This window comes from Oenanthe melanoleuca, chromosome 20 (genome assembly GCF_029582105.1).
Source record: "Oenanthe melanoleuca isolate GR-GAL-2019-014 chromosome 20, OMel1.0, whole genome shotgun sequence".
Lineage (NCBI taxonomy): Eukaryota > Metazoa > Chordata > Aves > Passeriformes > Muscicapidae > Oenanthe > Oenanthe melanoleuca.
Genome location: NC_079353.1, coordinates 6,938,593 through 6,958,200, shown reverse-complemented (window position 1 = coordinate 6,958,200; position 19,608 = coordinate 6,938,593). Strand labels below are relative to the sequence as shown.

General features: G+C 58.1%; 2 protein-coding genes across 5 annotated transcripts; one reads left to right on the top strand and one right to left on the bottom strand.

Moving 5' to 3' along the window:
- Positions 1-490: 490 nt before the first annotated feature.
- LOC130261354 (tyrosine-protein phosphatase non-receptor type substrate 1-like) lies at positions 491-11,658 on the top strand. 3 transcript variants are annotated; one of them, XM_056507476.1, is made up of 9 exons: positions 491-601; positions 933-1,062; positions 7,275-7,619; positions 7,829-8,140; positions 8,291-8,638; positions 8,890-8,988; positions 9,389-9,410; positions 9,797-9,836; positions 10,520-11,658. In XM_056507476.1, exons 2-9 carry the CDS (start codon positions 990-992, stop codon positions 10,772-10,774), a joined length of 1,494 nt encoding a protein of 497 aa, XP_056363451.1. In that variant the 5' UTR covers positions 491-601; positions 933-989; the 3' UTR covers positions 10,775-11,658. The 3 variants fall into 3 exon arrangements, with proteins under 3 accessions (XP_056363451.1, XP_056363449.1, XP_056363450.1); XM_056507474.1 differs by having other exon boundaries at positions 9,386-9,410; XM_056507475.1 differs by lacking the exon at positions 491-601 and adding an exon at positions 682-763 and having other exon boundaries at positions 9,386-9,410.
- Positions 11,659-12,796: 1,138 nt separating this feature from the next.
- On the bottom strand, positions 12,797-18,094 carry PDYN (prodynorphin). 2 transcript variants are annotated; one of them, XM_056507433.1, is made up of 3 exons: positions 17,193-18,094; positions 14,257-14,404; positions 12,797-14,027 (listed from the first exon to the last, which is right to left on the bottom strand). In XM_056507433.1, exons 2-3 carry the CDS (start codon positions 14,383-14,385, stop codon positions 13,470-13,472), a joined length of 687 nt encoding a protein of 228 aa, XP_056363408.1. In that variant the 5' UTR covers positions 14,386-14,404; positions 17,193-18,094; the 3' UTR covers positions 12,797-13,469. The 2 variants fall into 2 exon arrangements, with proteins under 2 accessions (XP_056363408.1, XP_056363409.1); XM_056507434.1 differs by lacking the exon at positions 17,193-18,094 and having other exon boundaries at positions 14,257-15,760.
- Between the last annotated feature and the right edge of the window lie 1,514 nt (positions 18,095-19,608).

Below are 19,608 nucleotides of genomic sequence, written 5' to 3'. Positions count from 1 at the left end.
ACCCTCTGCCTGTGCTGCACCAGTGTCCCCTCCTGGCCCTGACCCCCGCGGGCCAAGCTGACCTGTCACTGTAGCACCGGCAAAACACCACCCGTGCCTCTGCCACGGGTTCACAGCTCAGCCCTGCGTGGTCCCTTGGGAGATCCCCGTGCATTTGGGACCCCCAAGGCTGCGTGCTGGCTGTGCCTCTGCCACGGGCTGTCCTGCACAGCTCCAGATGGTCCCTGGGTGTTCAGGACCCCGAACACCCCCTGTGTGTTCCTGTACCCCGATCCCAGCCCAGAGATGCTGGGCTGCGTGCTGTGGCCGTGCCGAAGCGATGGCGAGTGAGAGGACCCCCAACCCCCCAGTCCTGGGGCCATAGAGCCTCCTCCCTCCGGCTCGGCCGACAGGGACCGGGCACCCCGGGGCTGCTGGCGGCCGGTCCCGGGGGTCCCCTCCCAGCCCACCTTAAGGCAGCCGCACACCGGGCTGACCGGAGGACTCTGCCCCGGGGCGGGCGGGGCTGGCTTCGCCCCCGCCACGGGGGAAGCGGCGCTAAACCGGGGCTGCTGGGAACCGGAGGGGGTCTCGAAGCTGGGGCCGGCTCCGTCCCTCCCCGGTACCACGGCAACGGAGGCGGCGCGGCGGGGCGGCGGGGGGAGGCGGCTCGGCGCGGCACCGGGGCACGCGCCCGCCCGGGGCCCCGCCGCGGCGGCCCCGTCAGCGGCCCCGAGCCCGCTCCGGTGCCCACGGGCGGCGGCGGGGCCGCGGGTCCGTGTCGGTGCGTGCGTGTGCGCTGCCCGCCCGCCGCGGGGGGAGAAAGGGGGGAGCCCGGCCTCCTTCCTCATTTTGGGGCTGAGAAAAGCGATTTCCTTCGCCAGCTGCAGTTCTGCGCTTTTTTGTTTCTTTTTTTTTTTTTTTTTTTAATTTGTCTTTTTTATTGAACCCAGCCGCCGAGCCGGGCGCGGGGCCGCGCTGTGAAGCCGCGGGCTCCGCTCCCCGCACCGATGGAGCCGCATCCCCGGGATCCCGGCCGCACCGCCTGGGCACTGCCCTGCCTGCTGCTGCTCGCCCTGCCCGGTAAGCCATGGCTTCTGCCTGCCTCCGTGCTCCTTTCCTTGCCCTATTCCCCCCTTTCCCTCCCACTCTGCTGCCCCGCTTTGCCCTGTTCTCCCCCTTCTCACGCTGCTCCTCTCTGCTTTGCCCCGTTTTCCCTCTTTTTTCCATCCTGCTCCTGCCTCCTCTGTCCTGTTTTCCACCTTTCCCTCCCACTCAGCTCCTCTCCCTGCTCTGCTGTGTTTCCTCCCCTTTATCCCGCCCTGCTCCTCTCCTCTGCCCTGTTCCCCCCTTGTCTCCCTGCCCGGTTTTTCCCCGATTCTCCCCGCTCCCGCACACCTCCGGTACCGACATGACGCCGCCTCTCCGCGCACGGTTGCTTTGACCTTTCCTGCGGTGACCTAGAGAGCGGCGGTGGCCGAGGGGCTCCCGCGGGGGCCCTTGCCCGCCGGTTCTTCTCGAACCAAACTTCAAGGCAGGCAGACATTCCCCTTCCCAGCCAGGCCGGGAATTCGGCAGGGGCATGAAGAGGCATGTTGTTCCCACCCCATTTGCGAGCACCCCCTGCCAGCTATGGGTGAGGCAAATCTCAGCAAGCAGCCCGAATTCCCACTGGGAGATGGTTGTGGAGAAGGCATGGGGAGGCTCTGGTGAGGGCTGCCTGTCTTCTCTGCCAAGAACTTGTTTTTCTTGCTACCCTCCTGCTTCAGCCCGTTGTGGGCTCTTTCTCCACTCAACTGTTGGGCGCTGAAGCGGTGGAATTGCAACACCTCCGGGCACCGGAGTAGTTCTGTGTCGCCTCAGGCTCAGAGTGTCCCAGGGCTTCATGGCTCCATCAGTTCCTTAGAGAAGCTGGGGGACACAGCAAAGGACCAGTCAAAGCGTGCCACTCTTGGCCGCTTCCCTTACCGGCAGCGGGAAGAGAAGTCTCTCATCCCACCAGGAACTGCGGTGACTGCTGCTTTCAAGGATGTTTCCTTTCTAGGGTGTTTCGTTTTGGGTGATTTCGAAGGAATCGCTCTCCCTGCCAAGGGAGGGACGGGGTTTTTGAGGCAAACCTGCAGCAATAGTGATGCATCTTCAAGAGCATCTTGCTGCTGAGCCTTTTGCTCTGTTCCAACCCCACCCCTTCCAGCCAGATCCTACTGCAAACAGCCCAACCCAGGTTCCGCGGGGGAAACCCACATTCTCCCAAGCCCATTGAAATATTTACCGTCAAAGCTTTACTTGGGCAAAGAGTTGGATGCAAACTTGGGTAGAAAGCAAATGCTTTCAGCACAACACTCCTTGCTTTGAGTCGCCTGATCACAACTGAGAAGTGCTGGCCCCAAACTGAAAACTCCGGCTGCTGAGAGCCAAGAAGGCTTTGGCGGTGAGCGCGGCTTCCCAGTGAGCCACTGCGATTTCCTGCGTGAGAGAATAGCTCCAGCAAAGCTCCTGAACGTAATTAAATGTGGTCTTGGAGTAAGAACCCCATTTCTTTGAGCCAGCCATGGGAAAAAGCCACCCCAGAGTTGTGAAGTGGTTTGCATCCTTGATTTTAGGTGCAAACGTGCACATCCTTTTTTTCCATATGGCGAATCCCTCCTGGGTCATGCCTCAAACTAAGCTGAACTCCAGCAGAGTTGGCCCAGGCTCCCACTGCCGGCTGTTCTGACAGCTTCTGCAGAAGTGAAGGGGAAAAGGAAAGGTCCTGGAGGAGACCTTCCAGCGGGGCAAAGGCAGCAAGATGTGGGAAGCCAAACAGCACAGCCCCATTGAGAAACTGCCCTGCAGAGCCTTTCTGTGCCAGTTTGTCTCCACAGAGCCTCTTCCAAAGGGGAATTCAGTTTCCTGCTGGGGCTCTGGCTCTTGGGATGAATTTCTGCTGATGCTGGAGGAGGGGAGCTTGGAAATGGTGGCTGCATGTGAGTGTAGGCTTCCTCTGATGTCACAGATGTGAAACACAGCCTTTAGTACAACCCTCCCTGAGCGCCCTGGGGTCTGCTCAGGGCTCAGCAGCTATCCCCAGGGCTCTCCTTGCCTTCCCTAAACAGCAGATTCCAGGCCTTTTATAGGCAGCACCTGTTAGTTTCCACCCCTGGCAGCCCTGCTGCAGGTGAAATTCCAGCAGGATTATTTTGGGGTTCCCTTGCCCGTTGGCCTGCTCCTTCAGTGAGTGACTGTGGGGCTTTGGATGCCGGTGACCAGCTGCACGTTGTTTCTGGAGCACACAGCCATCCCGGAGCTCCTCACCCAGCTCCTTCAGAGGAAAAAAAATCTATTTTTACCAGGAAGCATCCAAGCAGCCTCTCCTGAATTAAACCCCAGCCTCTTGCAATCTGTTCAATATCAAATACTTCAAAAGGTGGAATATAGAAAAAAAAATGTGTCACCGACATGGAAAACTTGCGCTGCAGTGAGAGCTGGAATTATTTTGCTCCCAAATTAAACTGAATAACGGGAAGGAGGCAGGCTCAGCCAGATCATGCTCCTGCCTCTGCTCCAGGCTGGAAGTGCTCCGGGTCTGCACTGCGAGGGTGCTCCCACCTACGTGGGAACTGTCAGGTGATGCTTTCAGGGCTCTAAAACCCTTGGCTAATTCTGGAGTGTAGGATAGAGCAGATTACAGGGTCAGAACATCTAAATTCCCCATGATCTTGGGGGCAAGAGGATCGTGTTCCAGTTCCAGGTGGTTTGAAATCCAAGTCTAAGGAAAAAAGTGTCATGAGGCAGCAGGAGAGAAGCAGGGAAATGCTGAGAAGTTGTGGTGTCCCATGTGGTTGTGGCCTGAAGCCCCCAATATCCCATTCCTGGTGCACAGGCATGTTGTGAGCTGCTGGAGGGAGCTGGGCTCTTGCTGCTACTGAGTGAGCACCTCAAAAGGGGAAGGAGAAGGGGAGGCATGGTCTGTGTGTGAGGAGAAGCTGTGTTCAGGGAGAAAGAGGAAAGAAGCTTTGGTGGAAACTTTGCATTTTCTAACTTGTGTGTTCTGGGGTTTTCTGCCGACTTCCCCTTTGTTTTTTCTCTTTGGGGTAGAGGTGGGGGCATTGCTGTGAGCTGCTGCAGGGGTTGGGGTCATTCTGAACAGGTTGGTCCTGGTATGGGGTGTTGGATGCAGGTAGGAAATGGAGAAGCCAGGTCTGACTGTGACTCCTGCCTCTCAGCCAGGAGGTACCAGCTGGTCTTTGCTGGGGTGTTCCTGTGGTGGATCATGGCTATTGGCTGTGTCATAGATCAGAAATCTCTGAACAGAGCTGGGTGAGGGTCTCTGAAGCAGCAGAGCAGAACATGTGGAAAAATAACCCAAAGCCCCATTTTAATCCTATCTGAGGGGCTGCCTGGTGCCTCATGGTATTTTCTGCAGTGACCAAGAGCTGCCAGTGAAGCTGCAGCTGTGTGAAGCCCTTTTTCCCCTCGATCCTCTGGGAGCAGTAGCAGTCAGGAAAGCAGGAAAGCACCTTGCATCCTTTCCCTGGACAACAGCATGCTCTGTGCCTGCTGATCCCTGGGCAGGGAGGCAGGCACGCTGCTGCCCCTGTGAGGAGGGAATGTGGGCTCAGTGCCGCGGAATGCACACAGACCATCCACGTTTGGCTGCACCCTGGGAGAGATCCCTGCTGCTTGCAGGGTTAAATCCCTGCAGTTCCAGGAAGGCAGGACCCTTGTGCCAAGGTGTGGGGAGCCCCTGCTGCACTCCAGGAATGGCAGCCAGCCACGCTCAGCTCAGTGTCCCAGTGCTTCTCAGGATGAGACCCATCACTGCAACCAAGAAATGAACTTTGGGGTTGAGCAGTGCCCACCCTGACACTCTTTGGCGTTGGGGCCAGCTCTGAGGCCCCAAAGCAGGCACTTCCCCAGCTCTTCCCCCTCAGCATACCACGTGCCTCATGGGGAGATGGGCAGATGGAGAGAGGGAGGATGAAGAGGAGGTGCTCGGCTCGCTCAGGTTGGGCTGTGGGAGATGGTGCAGGCAGCTCCACCCAGTGCAGGGGACCCTCAAGGGGACATGGGGATAACCACTCCATGGAAGTTGCTTTTACAGAGGGCTGCAGAGGGAAGCAGTGAGTAACACGCTGATCACAGGGCACAGAGTGGCAGTGGAGGGGTGGCCCTGGCCTCCTGCTCCTGTAGCCACACCAGGGATGTGTCCCTTGCTGTAACAGTGCTGTCCACTAAGGAGCTTTGTTTGCCCAATTTGGTGGAGCCAGTACTTGGTGTTGTGGCCCCCTCAGGTACATGGAAAGGCTTGGGGTGTGTGTGGCTGCTGGCTGGGGATTCCAGTGTCTCTGCCTGTGGCAGCCTGGTCCCTTCCTGTGTCACATCCACGTGCAGTGGTTTGGTGACAGACAGATGATGTTATGATGCCTCTGTGCTTGTGAACTTCCTCTGTGAGTTTCTCAACCATTTCTTGCGAAAGGTCTCTCGGCAGCAGGAGATGGAGAAGTTCAGGAGATGCCACAGAAGCAGATCCAGTAGTGCTTGCACTGTGTCAGTGCTGTGTTCAGCACATGGAGTGCATGAGGCTCCTGCTCCAGGGCTGCTCCCCAAAATTGGGATGTCACCTGAGAACCATGGGGCTGCCTCTCAGGGGCCCAGGGCACCACTGCTCAGGTGCAGGACCAAGGCTCAGAGTGAATGACTCATCTGGACATGACACAAACCAACTCCGTCCCTCTCTGCTTGGTTTGTGGGAAAAACTTGTTCTGGTGTCAAATGCTGCTGCTGTGTTAACTCTGACATGCCTTCAAAGGGAAACCCCAAGGCCTGAAGGTTTTGGCTGAGGATGCTGTGGACTGATGCCCTGGGCAAAAAGCTTTTAACTGGGGCAGTCTGGAGAAACTGCTCCTGGTAATTCTGGCCACAGAGATTGAGTAAATCCATGCACAGTGGAGCAGTGAGAACATCTGTGGGTACAGCACATACCACTGTGAGTCAGGAGGGATTAACAGCTGCCAAAAATCAGCTCTTGTCTCTGAGAGCCAGCTGTGGCCAGAGGGGTCAGAGCAGCTTGTCCTACAGCAGGTCCTCCTGGGACCATCCAGAGATTATCCTGCTGTGTCCCAAGGGAAGCCTTGGCATGAGTTTGCTGTCCTGGATTTCCCTGAAATGAGGCTGTAGCCAGGTGGTCATTCTCCTCTCCCAAATAATAAGCAACAGGACAGGAGGAAATGGCTTCAAGTTGTACAGGGGAGGCTTAGGTTGGATACTGGGGAAAAGTTCTTCACAGAATGGATAAGAGAGAGCTGTCCAGGGCAGTGGTGGAGTTGCCATCCCTGGAGGGATTTAAAAGAACTGTGCATGTGGTACTTGGGGTCATGGTATGGTTGGGGGCTTGGCAGTGCTGGCTTGATGGTTGGACTCAGCAATCTTGGGGCTTTTTCCAGCGTAAAAGATTCTGTGATTCCATGATTCTGGTGTGAGAGATGTGAGGTGTCAGTCCATGTGCTCCCCATGCTGCTCAGCATTACCTGCTCAAACACAATGATGTGTGTGGCCATGACGCTGGTTCTGGGTGCCACAGCCACCTGTTACCAGCAGGTGGATCTAAATGGTTCCCCCATTTCTCTCCCCATGTGGCTTAAAAATTGTTCCTTTAAGTAGTGACCAGGATTTAAATCTTTTGTGAATTTGGTTGCAATAACTATATTGGCATGGGAAGCACTGACAAAATTAACCCTGGGTAGCCTATGTATGTGTAATGGTTGTCTGGAGTGTCACTGTTTGTGCAGGGAGGTGTGGCGCAGGTGACTGGATTAGAGACCAGTGGTGTGGATATGCTCCAAAGGTGCTGTCTCCCTGTGGTTGCTGCTGAGCAGGAACAGTGCCTGCTTGGCTGGCATTGGTGGGGGCATTGGCTGTGCTCTACTGGGATCACTGGGACTGGGATTCCATGCAGAAAAGGGACAGATTTGGGACAGAAATCGCCGTGTCACATTGGTGGTGGGAGCTGGCTGTTCACAGCACCTCGTTTTGTGCACATTGTTCTCCTGGCTGACAAAGCCAGGTGGATGTGGGGGGGCAGCCCAGTGTGTTGGAGACATGGGCAGCTGGGATGTGCTCCATGATTTGTCCTGATGGAGAACAGCACAGTCACCAAGCAAAGCTCCATCCAGCTCTGTGCTGTGGACACAGCACTGTGCCTGTGAACACAGCCCATCACCTGGGGTGTTCAGCCTGTCCCAGGGCTGGGAGAGCAGTCAGGAGTCTGGATGTGTGGTGCCAGGCTAGATTTGGTCTCTTTGTTTTTTCTCTAGGTATGGGTGGCCAGGGCTTCATTCTGCACCAGCCCCAGGACAAGGTGTCAGTGGAAGCGGGGAAGACGCTCACCCTGAACTGCACCACGTCTGGAACAGATGTAATAGGTGGTGTGAGGTGGCTGAAGGGCTGGGGCAGTGGGAACAAGACCATCTATGACCAGAGAGTGAAAGTTCCCCGTGTGACGGGAGCAGTGAATGGGTCCGACACAGACTTCACCATCCACATCAGCAACGTTCAGCCTGAGGACATGGGCACCTACTACTGTGTGAAGTATACCAGGGGAGACACTGGTGAGGAGGTGGTGTTTCAGCGTGGCAGTGGCACAGAGGTGTCTGTGCAAGGTGAGTGGGGCTCCCAGAGCAGCTCCTGATGGGAACCAGCCCAGCGGGCTCTGCTCAGGTAGCACAGGGATGGGGAAGGGGCTCGGGCCTGCTCCAGGAGAGGATCCCATGAGCCATCCCTGTGCCCTTGCAGGAGACTCTGCTCCTGGAAGCCCAGGGCAGGGCAGGGGCCAGAGCCTGCTCTGATGGCCCCATGCTTCTCCCCACAGCCAAACCCAGCCCTGTTCTGGTGTCTGGGCCTGAGCAGAGAGCGGTGCCGGGGCAGTCGGTGCCTTTCACCTGCACAAGTGGAGGGTTCTTTCCCAAAGAGATTGGGGTGAAATGGTTCAAGAACAAGAATCCCATGGTGGCTCAGCAGCCCCAGGTCACGGAATGGAGTTTGAAAACCTACAACTTGTCCAGCACCGTGAGAGTGACCCTGCAGAAGGATGATGTCCCCTCAGAGCTCACCTGTGAGGTGCAGCACTCCACGCTGCCGGCCCCGCTGCGTGGGAGCTTCCAGCTCAGCAGAGTCCTGCGAGGTGAGGGCAGGGGGACACACACTGGGGTGTCCTGCTCCTGCAGGGCTGGGGGCCCTGGGAGGGGGACAGGGGTCCCAGGGGCAGGGACAGGGTTCCCTGTGGGCAGCAGAGCCAGAGACAGCAAACACCAAGCTCTGCCTCTCTTCCCAGTTCCCCCCAGTGTTGAAGTGAGCGCTGAGCCGAGCCCCGCTGAGGTGAACAAGACTGTGACCTTCACCTGCCTCGTGAAGGAGTTTTACCCAGCAGCTGTGTCCATTTCCTGGCTGGAGAATGGGATTCAGATAAAGGTGAAGAACGCCTCCCGGCCATCAGAGCTCCCCAAGGGCTTGTTCAGGCTGGAAAGCCAGGTGGAGGTGCAAGCGACGGAGGAGAAAAACGGGTCCACGATCACCTGTGTGGTGGTGCACGATGCCCAGGCCCCTGCCAACACCTCAGCCTTCCTCTGGATCTCCAACCCAGCCCAGGGGGAATTGAGCAAGGAGTCCCAGATGCTTAAGGGTGCGTCAGAGCTGCTGGGATGGGGTGCCTGCCAGGGTGGCTGTGTGGTGTTACTCCCTGAGGAAGCTCAAAGCCCCATCAAAATTTGGTTGAAGGATCAAATCTCCATATCAGGGGGATGTGGTGGTGGCAGGCACTGAGCTGTCCTCCTTGGTGCTTCTTGCATCACTGGCCAATCCCAGTTGTGAGGCTGCAGGGACTGGGAGGTACCATGTTCTTGGGCCATGGTGACCTTTTCATTGATGTTTCAGATGATATGCTCATCTACATCGTGGTGGGTGTGGTCTGCACCATGCTGGCCCTGCTGGTGGCTGCCATTCTGTACCTCATCCGGACAAAGCAGATCAAGGGTAAGGGAGCTGAGTGTGTGGCAGGGAGGCAGTTGCTCCCAACCCCATTTTTCCTCCCTTTGCCATGGGTTTCACCTTACCCCATTGGACAATAACTCCTGGCAGTGCAGCTGCAGGTCCTGCCCAGTGAAGTGTTGATAGAGCTGCCCAGGCTGTTTGCAGTCTGCAGGGAAATCTCTGACTGGTTTAAACCCTGCCCTGTACCTCCTGTGCTCCCCCAGGAACAGTCCTGAATGAAATTGATTGAAACTCCAGGGAATTGCAGGCACTTGCCTCTGGGAAAAGATGTGTCCTTGTCCTTGAAGCAGTCTCTGCATGTGTTCTCTGTGCCCAGGGAAATGGGGCGTTTATCTTGTTTCCTGAATTAATTTTTTTCCTAAACTTTCTTCTCTTTCAGCAGGTAAAAGCTCGCCATCTGCCAGGTGAGTGCAAATCTCTTCTAAATTCACTAGTAACCTGTGGGAACTGAGCTGGACGCCTCCAGCCCAGCGTCCCTCAGGACTGGGGCAGAGCTGTATCCCCAGAACTTGTGAAAGGGAAGGCAGGAGCACAGTGTCTGCCCATCATCCCAGCTGCTGTTCTGTGCCCATGGGGATTTTTTGTTTGTGGTGGGGCTGAGCAGGCTGGTGGGAGCTGGTCTCTGGCCAGCAGAGGCAGCTGGAACAGAACGAGCCAATGCTCAGGACCTGTCTTGCTGAGTGCGGCTGCAAGGACCTTGGCTTGTCTCTGACCTCCCCAGCTGCTCCATCACCAGGGAAAGGGCAACAGGACGTTCCATGCATCTGACTGTTTTTGTCTCTTCTTCCAGGTTACATGAGCCAGAGAAGAGCAGCGAGGCCACGACCCAGGTGGGTCATCCTGGGACTGGGGAGGGAGATTGGCTGGGAGCCACTGGAGATGGGAGTGGAGGGTGGTGGTTCTCCAGTGAAACAACTCCATGTCTCCAATGGAGGGTGGTGGTTCTCCAGTGAAGCATCTCAGTGTCTCCACTCTGTGGCTGGAGGTGGAAGAGGCTGCTCTAGAGTAGCCACTTCCTAGAATCTTTTCTGCCTTCCTCCTCCTTCTCCTCCCAGTAGAGTCTGGATTGGTGCTGCCTAGAGAACCAGCTGTGCAATAGCCACCCAGGCTATTTGTGGAGTTATTTTGCATTTGGTGACGCAGCTACAAGCAAAGTCGTGATCAGCAGCAATCTGTCCATCCCACCCAGGCTCTACCAGCTCCTGTGTGGGCGTCACTGGACAGTCTGGCCCTGCTGGGATGGAGTGATGGAGGGGCTTCAGTGGTAGCTCTGGAATTGTGGCAGAGGTTTTGAAGCCAGAGCAGGGTGGCATGGTGGCTCATGATTTGAAGCTGTAGCATGGGGTGGGGCATGGCTGCAGGGTGGTGGCTGCTGGCATTGCTGCTGGCATTGTCTCCCCATACAAGCAGGGTTGAGGTGGCCCAGGCTGAGCTGCAGTGAGATTGACTCCAGAGCCGGGCTGTGGGTACAGGGGCATCCTCCCAGAGGAGGAACTCTTGGTGCCGTCCCCAGGAATCCGACCCCAACAACCTGACCTACGCGGACCTGAACTTCGAGAAGGAGAGGAAGACCATCCGGCGGATGGTGGAGATGAGCCAGCAGTCAGAGTACGCCTGCATCCAGACCAACCGGGCGCCCAACGGCGACGACAACCTCACCTATGCCGACCTGGACATGGTGCACCTCAGCAAGGCGCCCAAGCGGCCGGCCCCGCGCCCCGAGGAGACCAGCTCCGAGTATGCCAGCGTCCAGATCACCAGGAAGTGAGGGAGCAGTGGCTGCTGGGACCCCTGTCCTGCGGGGAGCAGCTCTGCTCCTCCCTAGGACTGTTCTGGAAGCACTGGGAGCGATGCGCTGCGGTACCTGTGTTTAAGGATGGAAATGGAGCCCGCAATACTTGTTGGGATCTTCTCCCATCCAGAGAGACATGATTTTTGGGGGCAGTTTGGTCCTGGGGCTGCCAGCTCCATCCCTTCAGGACCCCCATCAGGGGTTGCTCAACCTCAGTGTGCCGGGTTTGCCTGCAAGCAGATTCAGCCAGCGGAGCAGCAGCTCCTTGGGAAGCTCCAGCTGGGCTGAGGAGACAATGACAGTGCCTCCACACCAGCTCTCATGGGGATGCCACTGCCTGGCCCACGGCTCCCCAGGACCAACAGGGCCCCCACACTGCCTTCTGGGACTCTGCCACCACGCCTGGACACCAAACTCTGGCTTTAAAGGAAGGACCGAAGCGTCCGCCTCTCTTCCCAAGTGTCCCTTCTGCGGGACCTCTGTCTCGCCCCAAGGCCAAGAGGCTGGAAGGCCACTGAGCCGAGGCCGTCCAGGGGAGCTCCAGCTCTGGCTCCCCAGCACCGAGCATCCTCCTCATCATCACCTTCCTGTGCACAGCCTTGCCCTGCACTGGGACCCACTGCGCTGCCCCAGGCTTGTACAAAGCGTGCAAGGGCCCCCCCAGCCTGGCTCCCCCTGGGAGCTCCCCGCAGGTACCGTGTAACATGTTTTGACTGTTTGACATGTAACTGTTAATTTTTAGAGCTGAAACCCCCAATGTTTTGTGTTGTACGTGGGTGTTACTGCTGTGTACTTAACACTAGAATAAGATGTGCAAAATTAAGACCAAGGCCTAAGTAAAGAATCCCCCAAACCCTCCAGAGTTTATAAGAGACTTACATGTTCCCCCCCACCCCAACTCTGTCTTGGGGGCCAGGCAGCCTCCCCTTAGCCCACCCATGGGGACAAATGTCTTCCATGTGCCCCCCTCCCTGGGCCATCATATGGAGTCTCACCCTCTGTTGGCTCCTGCAGCTGTGGAAATTGTGGGGGGCTTGGGGGGCACCTGGGGTCCTTGGGGTTGCATTGGGAGCAATGTGACTGCTTGTACAGACTTTTTTTTGGGTTTGATTTTTTTTTTTCTTTTTGCTTGCAAGATATTTTTATAATAAAAGTGAAAAGTCCTGTGCTGCTCCTGCACATCAGCATGTCCCTGTGCTCAGGGGGGTCACCTTGTCACTGGCAGTGAGGCTGCAGGGTAGGGTTGGGGTGTCTGTGTGTCCTGCAGGGAGGAGGAGGGGAGGGTTCATCCTGCACAGCCCTGAAGTGGAGGGAGGGAAGGCAGGAGGTCGAGGCTGGGCTGAGGGCTGTGGTGCTGGTTCCCCTGGGCACCAGGAGGGAGGGGAGCAATGCACCCCATGGGCAAGGACTGAGCAGGGGCTGCTGCATCTTTAGGTGCAGGGAGCTGAGCTGGAGCTGTGTAGGCAGGCTGTGTGCTGGCTCCAGCCTGGGCTATGAGTGAGCTGAGTGTGCCAGTGCTCTGCAGTGACCTTCCTCCTTTCCCCACCTGGACCTGGTGCCTGGACATGAACTGTGTCTCACCAGAGCCAGGAACTGCCCTGCGGGGATACATAGACACTCAGAAGGGAAGTTGATGTCCAGGATGGGCTTCCTCAGCACTGAGCTGCTGCTGGTAGGGGTCACACATGAGCAGAAGGACAGTTTGCCCCCTGCCCTCAGCACAACTGTCCCTTCCCAGTTGGGGCAGCAGCTGTGATTCCCAAGGGAGTCTCCCCTACCTGCTGCTGGAGGAGGTACCTCATCAGTACCCTACACACCTCTGCAGCAGGCTGAGCATCCCTGCCCTGCACTTGCTCAGCTGAGGTGGCCCTGTCACCCTCAGGATATGGCTCCAGAGATGTGTGGGGTCCCACATTCCTTTTGGCACCCATGGCACAGGAAGGATACCACCATGTGCTGCCAGGAGGTCCTCTGGCCTGTTTGGGCACCCCAATTTTGGGGAGCTTGCTCTGCCCTATAGAGGAGGCTCATCACCCAGCATGGCTTCAGCTTCGTTGGCATCTGCCTTTTATTGACTGCGGTGGGGAGTTGGGTGTTGGGGCATGGGGCTGACCTGCCTCTGGAGTTGTTCTTGGAGGGGGAGCCCAGGGGCACCAGGTGGGTGCTGGGATTAGTGGGACACTGTGAGAGGCTGGGGAGGGGAGAGGGGCTGGGCTCAGCACCGCTTGAGCACCTGGTGATGGTGCTGTGGTTCCACCAGCCACCTCTGCCCATGGCCACGGCAGCCACTTCCCTGATCCTGCCCTGGCTCATCCTTCCTGGTGCTCGAAGCCCACTGCCCTGTACCTCAGCTGTGATGGTTTCCAGGCCCTGCTGTGCTCTGGCAGCCACGGGAGGATGGAGGATATGTGTCCCCAGCAATACACCCCCGGGAACCCTGGGCTGGGCCACAGCCACACCGCCAGCAGCTGGAGGAGTGGCACTGCCCCCTCCGTGCACAGGATGGGCAGGTGAACCAGGGAGGGACAACTGGGATGGAACTCACTGTCCCCGAGGGGAATGAGGCAAGGGTGACACCAGCCACACCGGGCTGGGCAGGGACAGGGCAGGGGCGATGGCACAGTCGGGGTGGCAATGTGGGGACCGTGCTGCTACTGTCCCACACCTGGCTCTATAGGTCTGACACCTCCCCTGAGTAGGCGCTGGGGTCCTCGTCCGAGCGTGTGATCACCTTGAACTGCCTCCGCAGGAAGCCCCCGTAGCGCTTCTGATTGTCCCACTTGAGCTTGGGGCGGATGCGCCGCATGAAGCCCCCGTAGCGCTTGTGCAGCTCCTGCCCCTCGGCCCCGGCCCCCGCGGGCTCCTCGTCCCCGTCCCCTGCCGGCCCCGGGTAGTCCTCGGGGGCCGCTCGCTCCCCCGGCTTGCGGCTGAAGCCCCCGAACTTCTTGCTGAGGCCGCCTTTGCTGTGAGCGTTCTCGCGGAGCAGGGACAGCAGCTTCGCCTTGGACATCATCTTCATGAAGCCCCCGTAGCGCTTGGCCGGCGCCAGCGGCAGCTCTGCGGGGCGCAGACCCTGCTCCGGCTCATCCTCATCCTCCTCCGCCTCCCGCGGGGCCGGGTCTGTCCCTTCGGCCAGGGCCACCAGCGGGGCCAGCAGCGCCAGCGCCTTCCTGCACATCTCCCACTCGGGCCCGGGTGACAAGGAGCCCTGGCACTCCCACAGGCACATCTGCAAGACAGCAGCCCCAGGTGCTCGGGGTGAGACCCTGCCTTCCTCCAACCCCACCCCAAGCCCACCGTGCGGCTCAGCTCAGTGAGAAGCCAAAGTTTGCACAGCCCCAGCACCCTGGGGTGCTCATGACCACCACATCAGGCGCCACCCAGCTCTGCCACCCTGCACCCGTGACATTCCACTGCTGTGGCTCCCTGGCTTAGGTCCGTGTGGGGCCAGCACTCACCAGGGGCTGGATGCTGCTCTCGGCACCGCGGGTCTGGGCTGCACAGAGGGAGCACTGGGTGACACAGTCGGCAGAAGCCACCGCAGACAGGGACAGGCAGAGTGCCAGTGCCAGTGCCCACCGTGCCATCTTGCCCTGCAGATGCTGCCTGGAGAGAAGACAGCACAGAGCCTGTCACCATCCCTTATGCCAGCTCTGAGGGGCCCATCACCACTCCACAGGCACTGGGCACCTACCACCACCATCTGTGAGCTGCTCCTGGGGACACACAGAGGGACCTGTGCCCGTGCCCATTCCCATATGACTCACCTCCACATGCTGCTCCCAGCAAGGATGCAAGATGTGACCCCTTCCCCAGGCTGCAACCCGGCTCTCGGTACAAGCCCAGAGCCATAGCCAGTCCCTGATGGACACCAAGTCACTGTGGGCAAGACCACTGTTGCATCTCATATCTCACCTCAGTTCCATCCCATCTATCTTCTTCATCTCTCTTACCATACCATTAGAAACTAAAGTCCCTTTTTTCCCCAGCATTGGGTTTGTCTATGATTGCCATGTCTGCATGGCACAGACAGATGAATCACCAGCTCTTGGCCTTGGGGAAAGGAACCACAGCAAACAGAGCTGTGGTGGCAAATGGATGGGGTGATGCCATGGCCCAGTGTGGACTCACTCCAGGCTGCTGTACCCCACATCAGTGTTGCCTCATCTCTCCTCCCTCCCACCCACCGAGTCTGCTGGGCTGCTACATTAAGAGAAAGGGAACAAAGAAGGACTTTGGGCTCAAGCCTACCTGCAGACCACGATTGCCATCTTCCAGATGTTTGAGAGCCGTGATGGAGCCTTTGGCCTCTGTGGATGAGGACACTGCTCAGCTGGGAGAGAGGCTCTGCAGGTGGCAATGCTAAACCTGACCCCAGGTGAGGCTGGAGAGGCCACTGCCAACTCTGGCTGCAGTGCCACAGGATGGCAGTGCCACTGGGACCACGGTAGCCCCAGAGTAAGAGCCAGCCCCAAAGGGGTGCACTGACTGCAACCCCCTGCCTGCCTCCATTGCTGCTTTTATCTAGGGCGGGTAAGGCATGACCCAGAGGGATCTGTTACACATTAATGACGCATATTAGAGACTATTGTCTTCTCCAGCAGTAGCTGCTAATGTACTGTAATTGGTACTGATGAAGAAATGTTAATGCCACAGTATTAATTCATGCTAGATTAAAATTTAATTTGAATTATCTGCACCATCATGTGTCGAGCTGTCTGCATTCCTTGGCTGCACGGCCACCAGCTCTGTGAATCCTCCCAGTGCCCTGGCAGTGTGGCAGTGAACAGGATGGCAGCTGCCCAGGATGGCAGGGGCACGGTGGGACCTCAGCCAGCCCTGCCGCTGAGACACGGGGGCAGTCCCTTATTGCATCAGGGCCACCGAGGCAGCACCGAGGAGCGAGGACATGCCAGCCGCACAGGTAGGTGCCAGCTGCAGCACTAGGGGGAATGAAGCTCCCAAAAGGAGCTGCTGACTGCTTCCCGGGAGCCCCACCGGGAACCTTTTCCTCCCTTTCCCCACCCGCTTCCCCTCTCTTGCTCCTCTGCTGCCGGTATCCCCGTGGGTGCCGCCAGAGCAGTGCGCAGGGACGGCACCTGGAACCTTCCTATGCTGGGAACGAGCTGCTGGCTTGTCTGACACTGCACAGTTCAGACCTCTGGCGTTCTGGACACACTGTGTCCCATCCCTGTCACCCTGCTGCAGACTGAGGATTTCACGGCACTCAGGGGAGCTGCAGTTCTCCGAGCACAGCTTGGCCAGGGACACCGTGGGACACCCCACTGCAAACGTCCAGGTGGTGCCACAAACGTCCCGGCACTGCTCTGCCTGCTCCTGGAGCTGGGATAAGGAGGGCTGGCAAAACGGGAGCAGGAAGAGGGGAAAAAAAACAAAGGGCTTTGGACAAAGGAGGAAAGAAGCAGTGGGGAGGAAAAAGCAAGAACACAAAGGGAGAAGAAGAAAAGCAGAGCTCGAGTTCAATTCTGCGTTACCTGGAGGAGCCCAAAGCTCCAGGAACACTTTGGAAGGATCATGGCAGGGTCTGGCAATGCCAGCATTGAGTCCCAGCCTCTGTGGCCACTCTCAGCACATTCTACCTGTGCCAGGTCCCTGCCGGTGTCCCTTCCTCCCCTGTCCCATTTCCACTTGAGTCTTCAAAGATCCGGCTTTCCTTTGAAAAACCTCCAAGCTGCATCCATGCACCCCAGGGGCCGATTACAGACTTGGTGACCCAAGGAGGGATGAGGAATCAGGACTGTGTGTGCTGGACAGCAGAGACTGACCCCATCTTGATTAATCTGTAAATATACCTAATGAAGGATGTGAACAGCTCTCCCAGACTGAGCAGATTCCTCCTCCCACACAGGTCCAACTCCACAGGTTTGGATTCTGCACGTATTTCTGGTGGAGAAGAACAAGGGACCTTCCTCCTTTCCTCACCTCTAAAAATTTCCTGGAAACACCATCAGGACAAGGCTTCTCAAAAAAGCTGGTAACTTTTGGAATATAATCACTCAAAACTCAGCACTGCAGCCAGACTGCTGCTTGAGCCAAGAAGGGGGAGAGAGAATCCCCCATCCTCTCTGCCCATTCCCTTTGCCCCTCCAAGCCCTGGGTGATTCTGCTGCCAGGATGGCAGGCACAGCATCAGCACGGAAATGAACCCCAGCGGAACTCTGGACAGCTGCTCATGGGCTCTGAAACCACTCAACGGAAGAGAGGGACCTGCAGCCATGTGGAAGCTCCCCAAAATAACAAAAGTCCAACCACAAGCCACTCTCAGCAGTACGGCTCAGGGGGTGTTCTTAAACTGTTGCTTTTTGGGGAGCAAGAACGATTCCCCGATTGTACCCACGCAACGGAAAGGGGATGACAACCCCGGCAGCCCTACCTGCGCTGCTCCCCGTCCCGCCGAGCACCTGCTTCGCCAAGTCAGGACGGCTCGCGGCTGGTGGCTGTCCCTCCACGGGCGTCAGGCTGCGCCAGTCATCGGTGGCGAGGCCACACTGGCAGGTGGCCCCACGGTGCTGCCCGGCTTGTTCACCGGACTCGCCGGCGGCTGCCTCTCACCCCGCTTTTATGGCCACGGAGTCTCCTCCTGCGGCGGGGCCCGGCTGTGCGCGGCGGCAGAGCCAATCGGGGCGAGGGAAGCTGTGAATAATCAGCCCCGCAGAAGCCTCGCCACCTCCCGAGCAGGCTCGCCCGCACCGCCGAGGCCTCCCCGTGCCGTCCCGGGAGTGGGGTGCACATCTCACCGCTGCGGCTGCATCGCTCCGAGACTGCCGTCGTGCGCAGCCTCGATCCTCGGGGCCGAAACGCGTGCCCCAAACAAAGAAGGCGGCAGAGGACTGGGATGGGATCTGTCTGTCTTCCCACACAGCTGTGTCCCAGAGGGGTTTGGCTGCTGTAGGTGTGAATCCCCTGGACAACGAACTCAAATCCTGTCCAAGAAGGGTGGAGAGGGAAAGGTGAAGCTCTGACCTCCTCTCACCCTTCTCCCTAGACTGGGGAGAGGCACCGTCCTCGTAGAGATGCTGGGGAGAGAAGTGAGCTTATCCAAAGCTGCTGGGAAGTGAGAGAGAGTCTTCATGCCTGGGGAAAGGGATGTCCCAACCCTCCCAACCTAGCAGCTGTCAGGTGAAGAAGCCTTTGTATAGAAACCCCCCAACCTCTGCAATGCCAGAGCTACTCCCCAAACCCCCTCCTCATGCGGGCAAACACAGAGATGAGCCAAAGAGGCAGGGGGAGCTGGGTGGGGGAAAAAAGACACCCCCGCTTTCCCCATTCAGCCCTAATTCCGTTCTCACACGTTTCCAAGTCTGATTTGGGAATAAAGGAGAACAGCACTGGGCAATGACAGGCAATCCCTGAGCCCCTGCACCACGGTCCCACTGCACCATGTCACAACAGATATGTGGGATGGGGGTCCGAGGTGCAGACCCCATAGGACATCCTGCCCCGGCCCCCACACCCCGGTGGGTGCAGACACATCCCCTGCGTCGCTGGCAGTGCAGCCAGTCCTTTTGCCTTGAAGATAGAGCTATTTTTATCGGAGCTCAAGAGGGATGTTTCCCAGCAACCTGCTGTTCTCCCAGCTCGAACACCAGCTGCTGGACCTGGTGCCCCCTTGCTCAGCCCTCCCAGCTCTGGAGAGGGAAGTAGGGGCCATCGACATGGCTGGGACCCTCTGCTGGGCACCCAGCAACCAGGGCAGCCTGTGCCTGTGGTCCTCCACCAAGGCTGGTAATCAGGTCCGTTGGCATCCCCCTGCCCCTTGAAAAGCAGGCGCGACACCACTGCTTTTATTTGGAGGAGGATTTTAACTCATCCAAGCTGGGGCTGTGCCAACACGGAGGCACCAAGGGAGAAGGCCATGGGGTGGGGGGCGAGGGCAGAGCCCTGCATCCCCCTCAGGGCCAACGGAGGAACCCATCCCTCCATCCCTGGGGCTGCAGCGAGGGGGGATGGAGCTCAGGCCCCGCAGGGGCAGGGGGCGGCCACGGCCCCGCCTCGCTGTGTCTGGATGTGCTGGGCCGAGCAGGCACACAGCAAAGCTGAGAAGAACAAAACTCATCTGCAGACGACCACAGCACCCTGAGCGAGGGGCTATGGGCAGCCGTCAGGCAGTTTAACCCTTCCTGCTAGAACTGATGGCCGTGCAGACACCATAGGCATGGTGGGGTGGAGCTTTTCTACACCAAAGCCGTCATTTTTATATGAATATGTATATATATGCATATACGCACCCAGCGGCCTGGGGTGCAGTCACCTCCCCGCACAGGGTAATTGCACACGAGGGAGATGTGTTAGAGATTAAGCAAATCCCAAGGACGCTGAGGGAAATGCAGCTTGGAATAAGGTTCCTTCTCTTTGCTCCGGGTGGGAGGTCGAGTTTCTCCGGTCCGCAGAGCGAAGTGCCACAGTTTTACTGAGCTGGGTAAGAGGGTCCTTCATGGGTCCAGGGCGTGGAGGGTGGCAGGTCCCCCGGGAGAGGAGCTGGGAGCCAGCCCACCCACCAGCAACTCAATTTACAATTCATCTGTGTCTTCCTAACGGGAAAGTGTCTCTGAGTCACACTGACATTTCCCTGGGACAATGGTAATTAAGTACCTGTGTAAGTGAAATGAGCGGTAATAGAAAAGTTAAGTTTCTCTAACTACATGAGTGAAAGGCGCGTTCGGAGAGGAGGGGGCCGAGGGCGCCCGGCACCCGCGGAAGCAGGTGGGAGTTAATGACAGCTCACGTCACACGGCGCTGCCACTCTGCCCCTGAGCCCCCAGCCCCCCCGAAGGATTCTCCCTATCCCG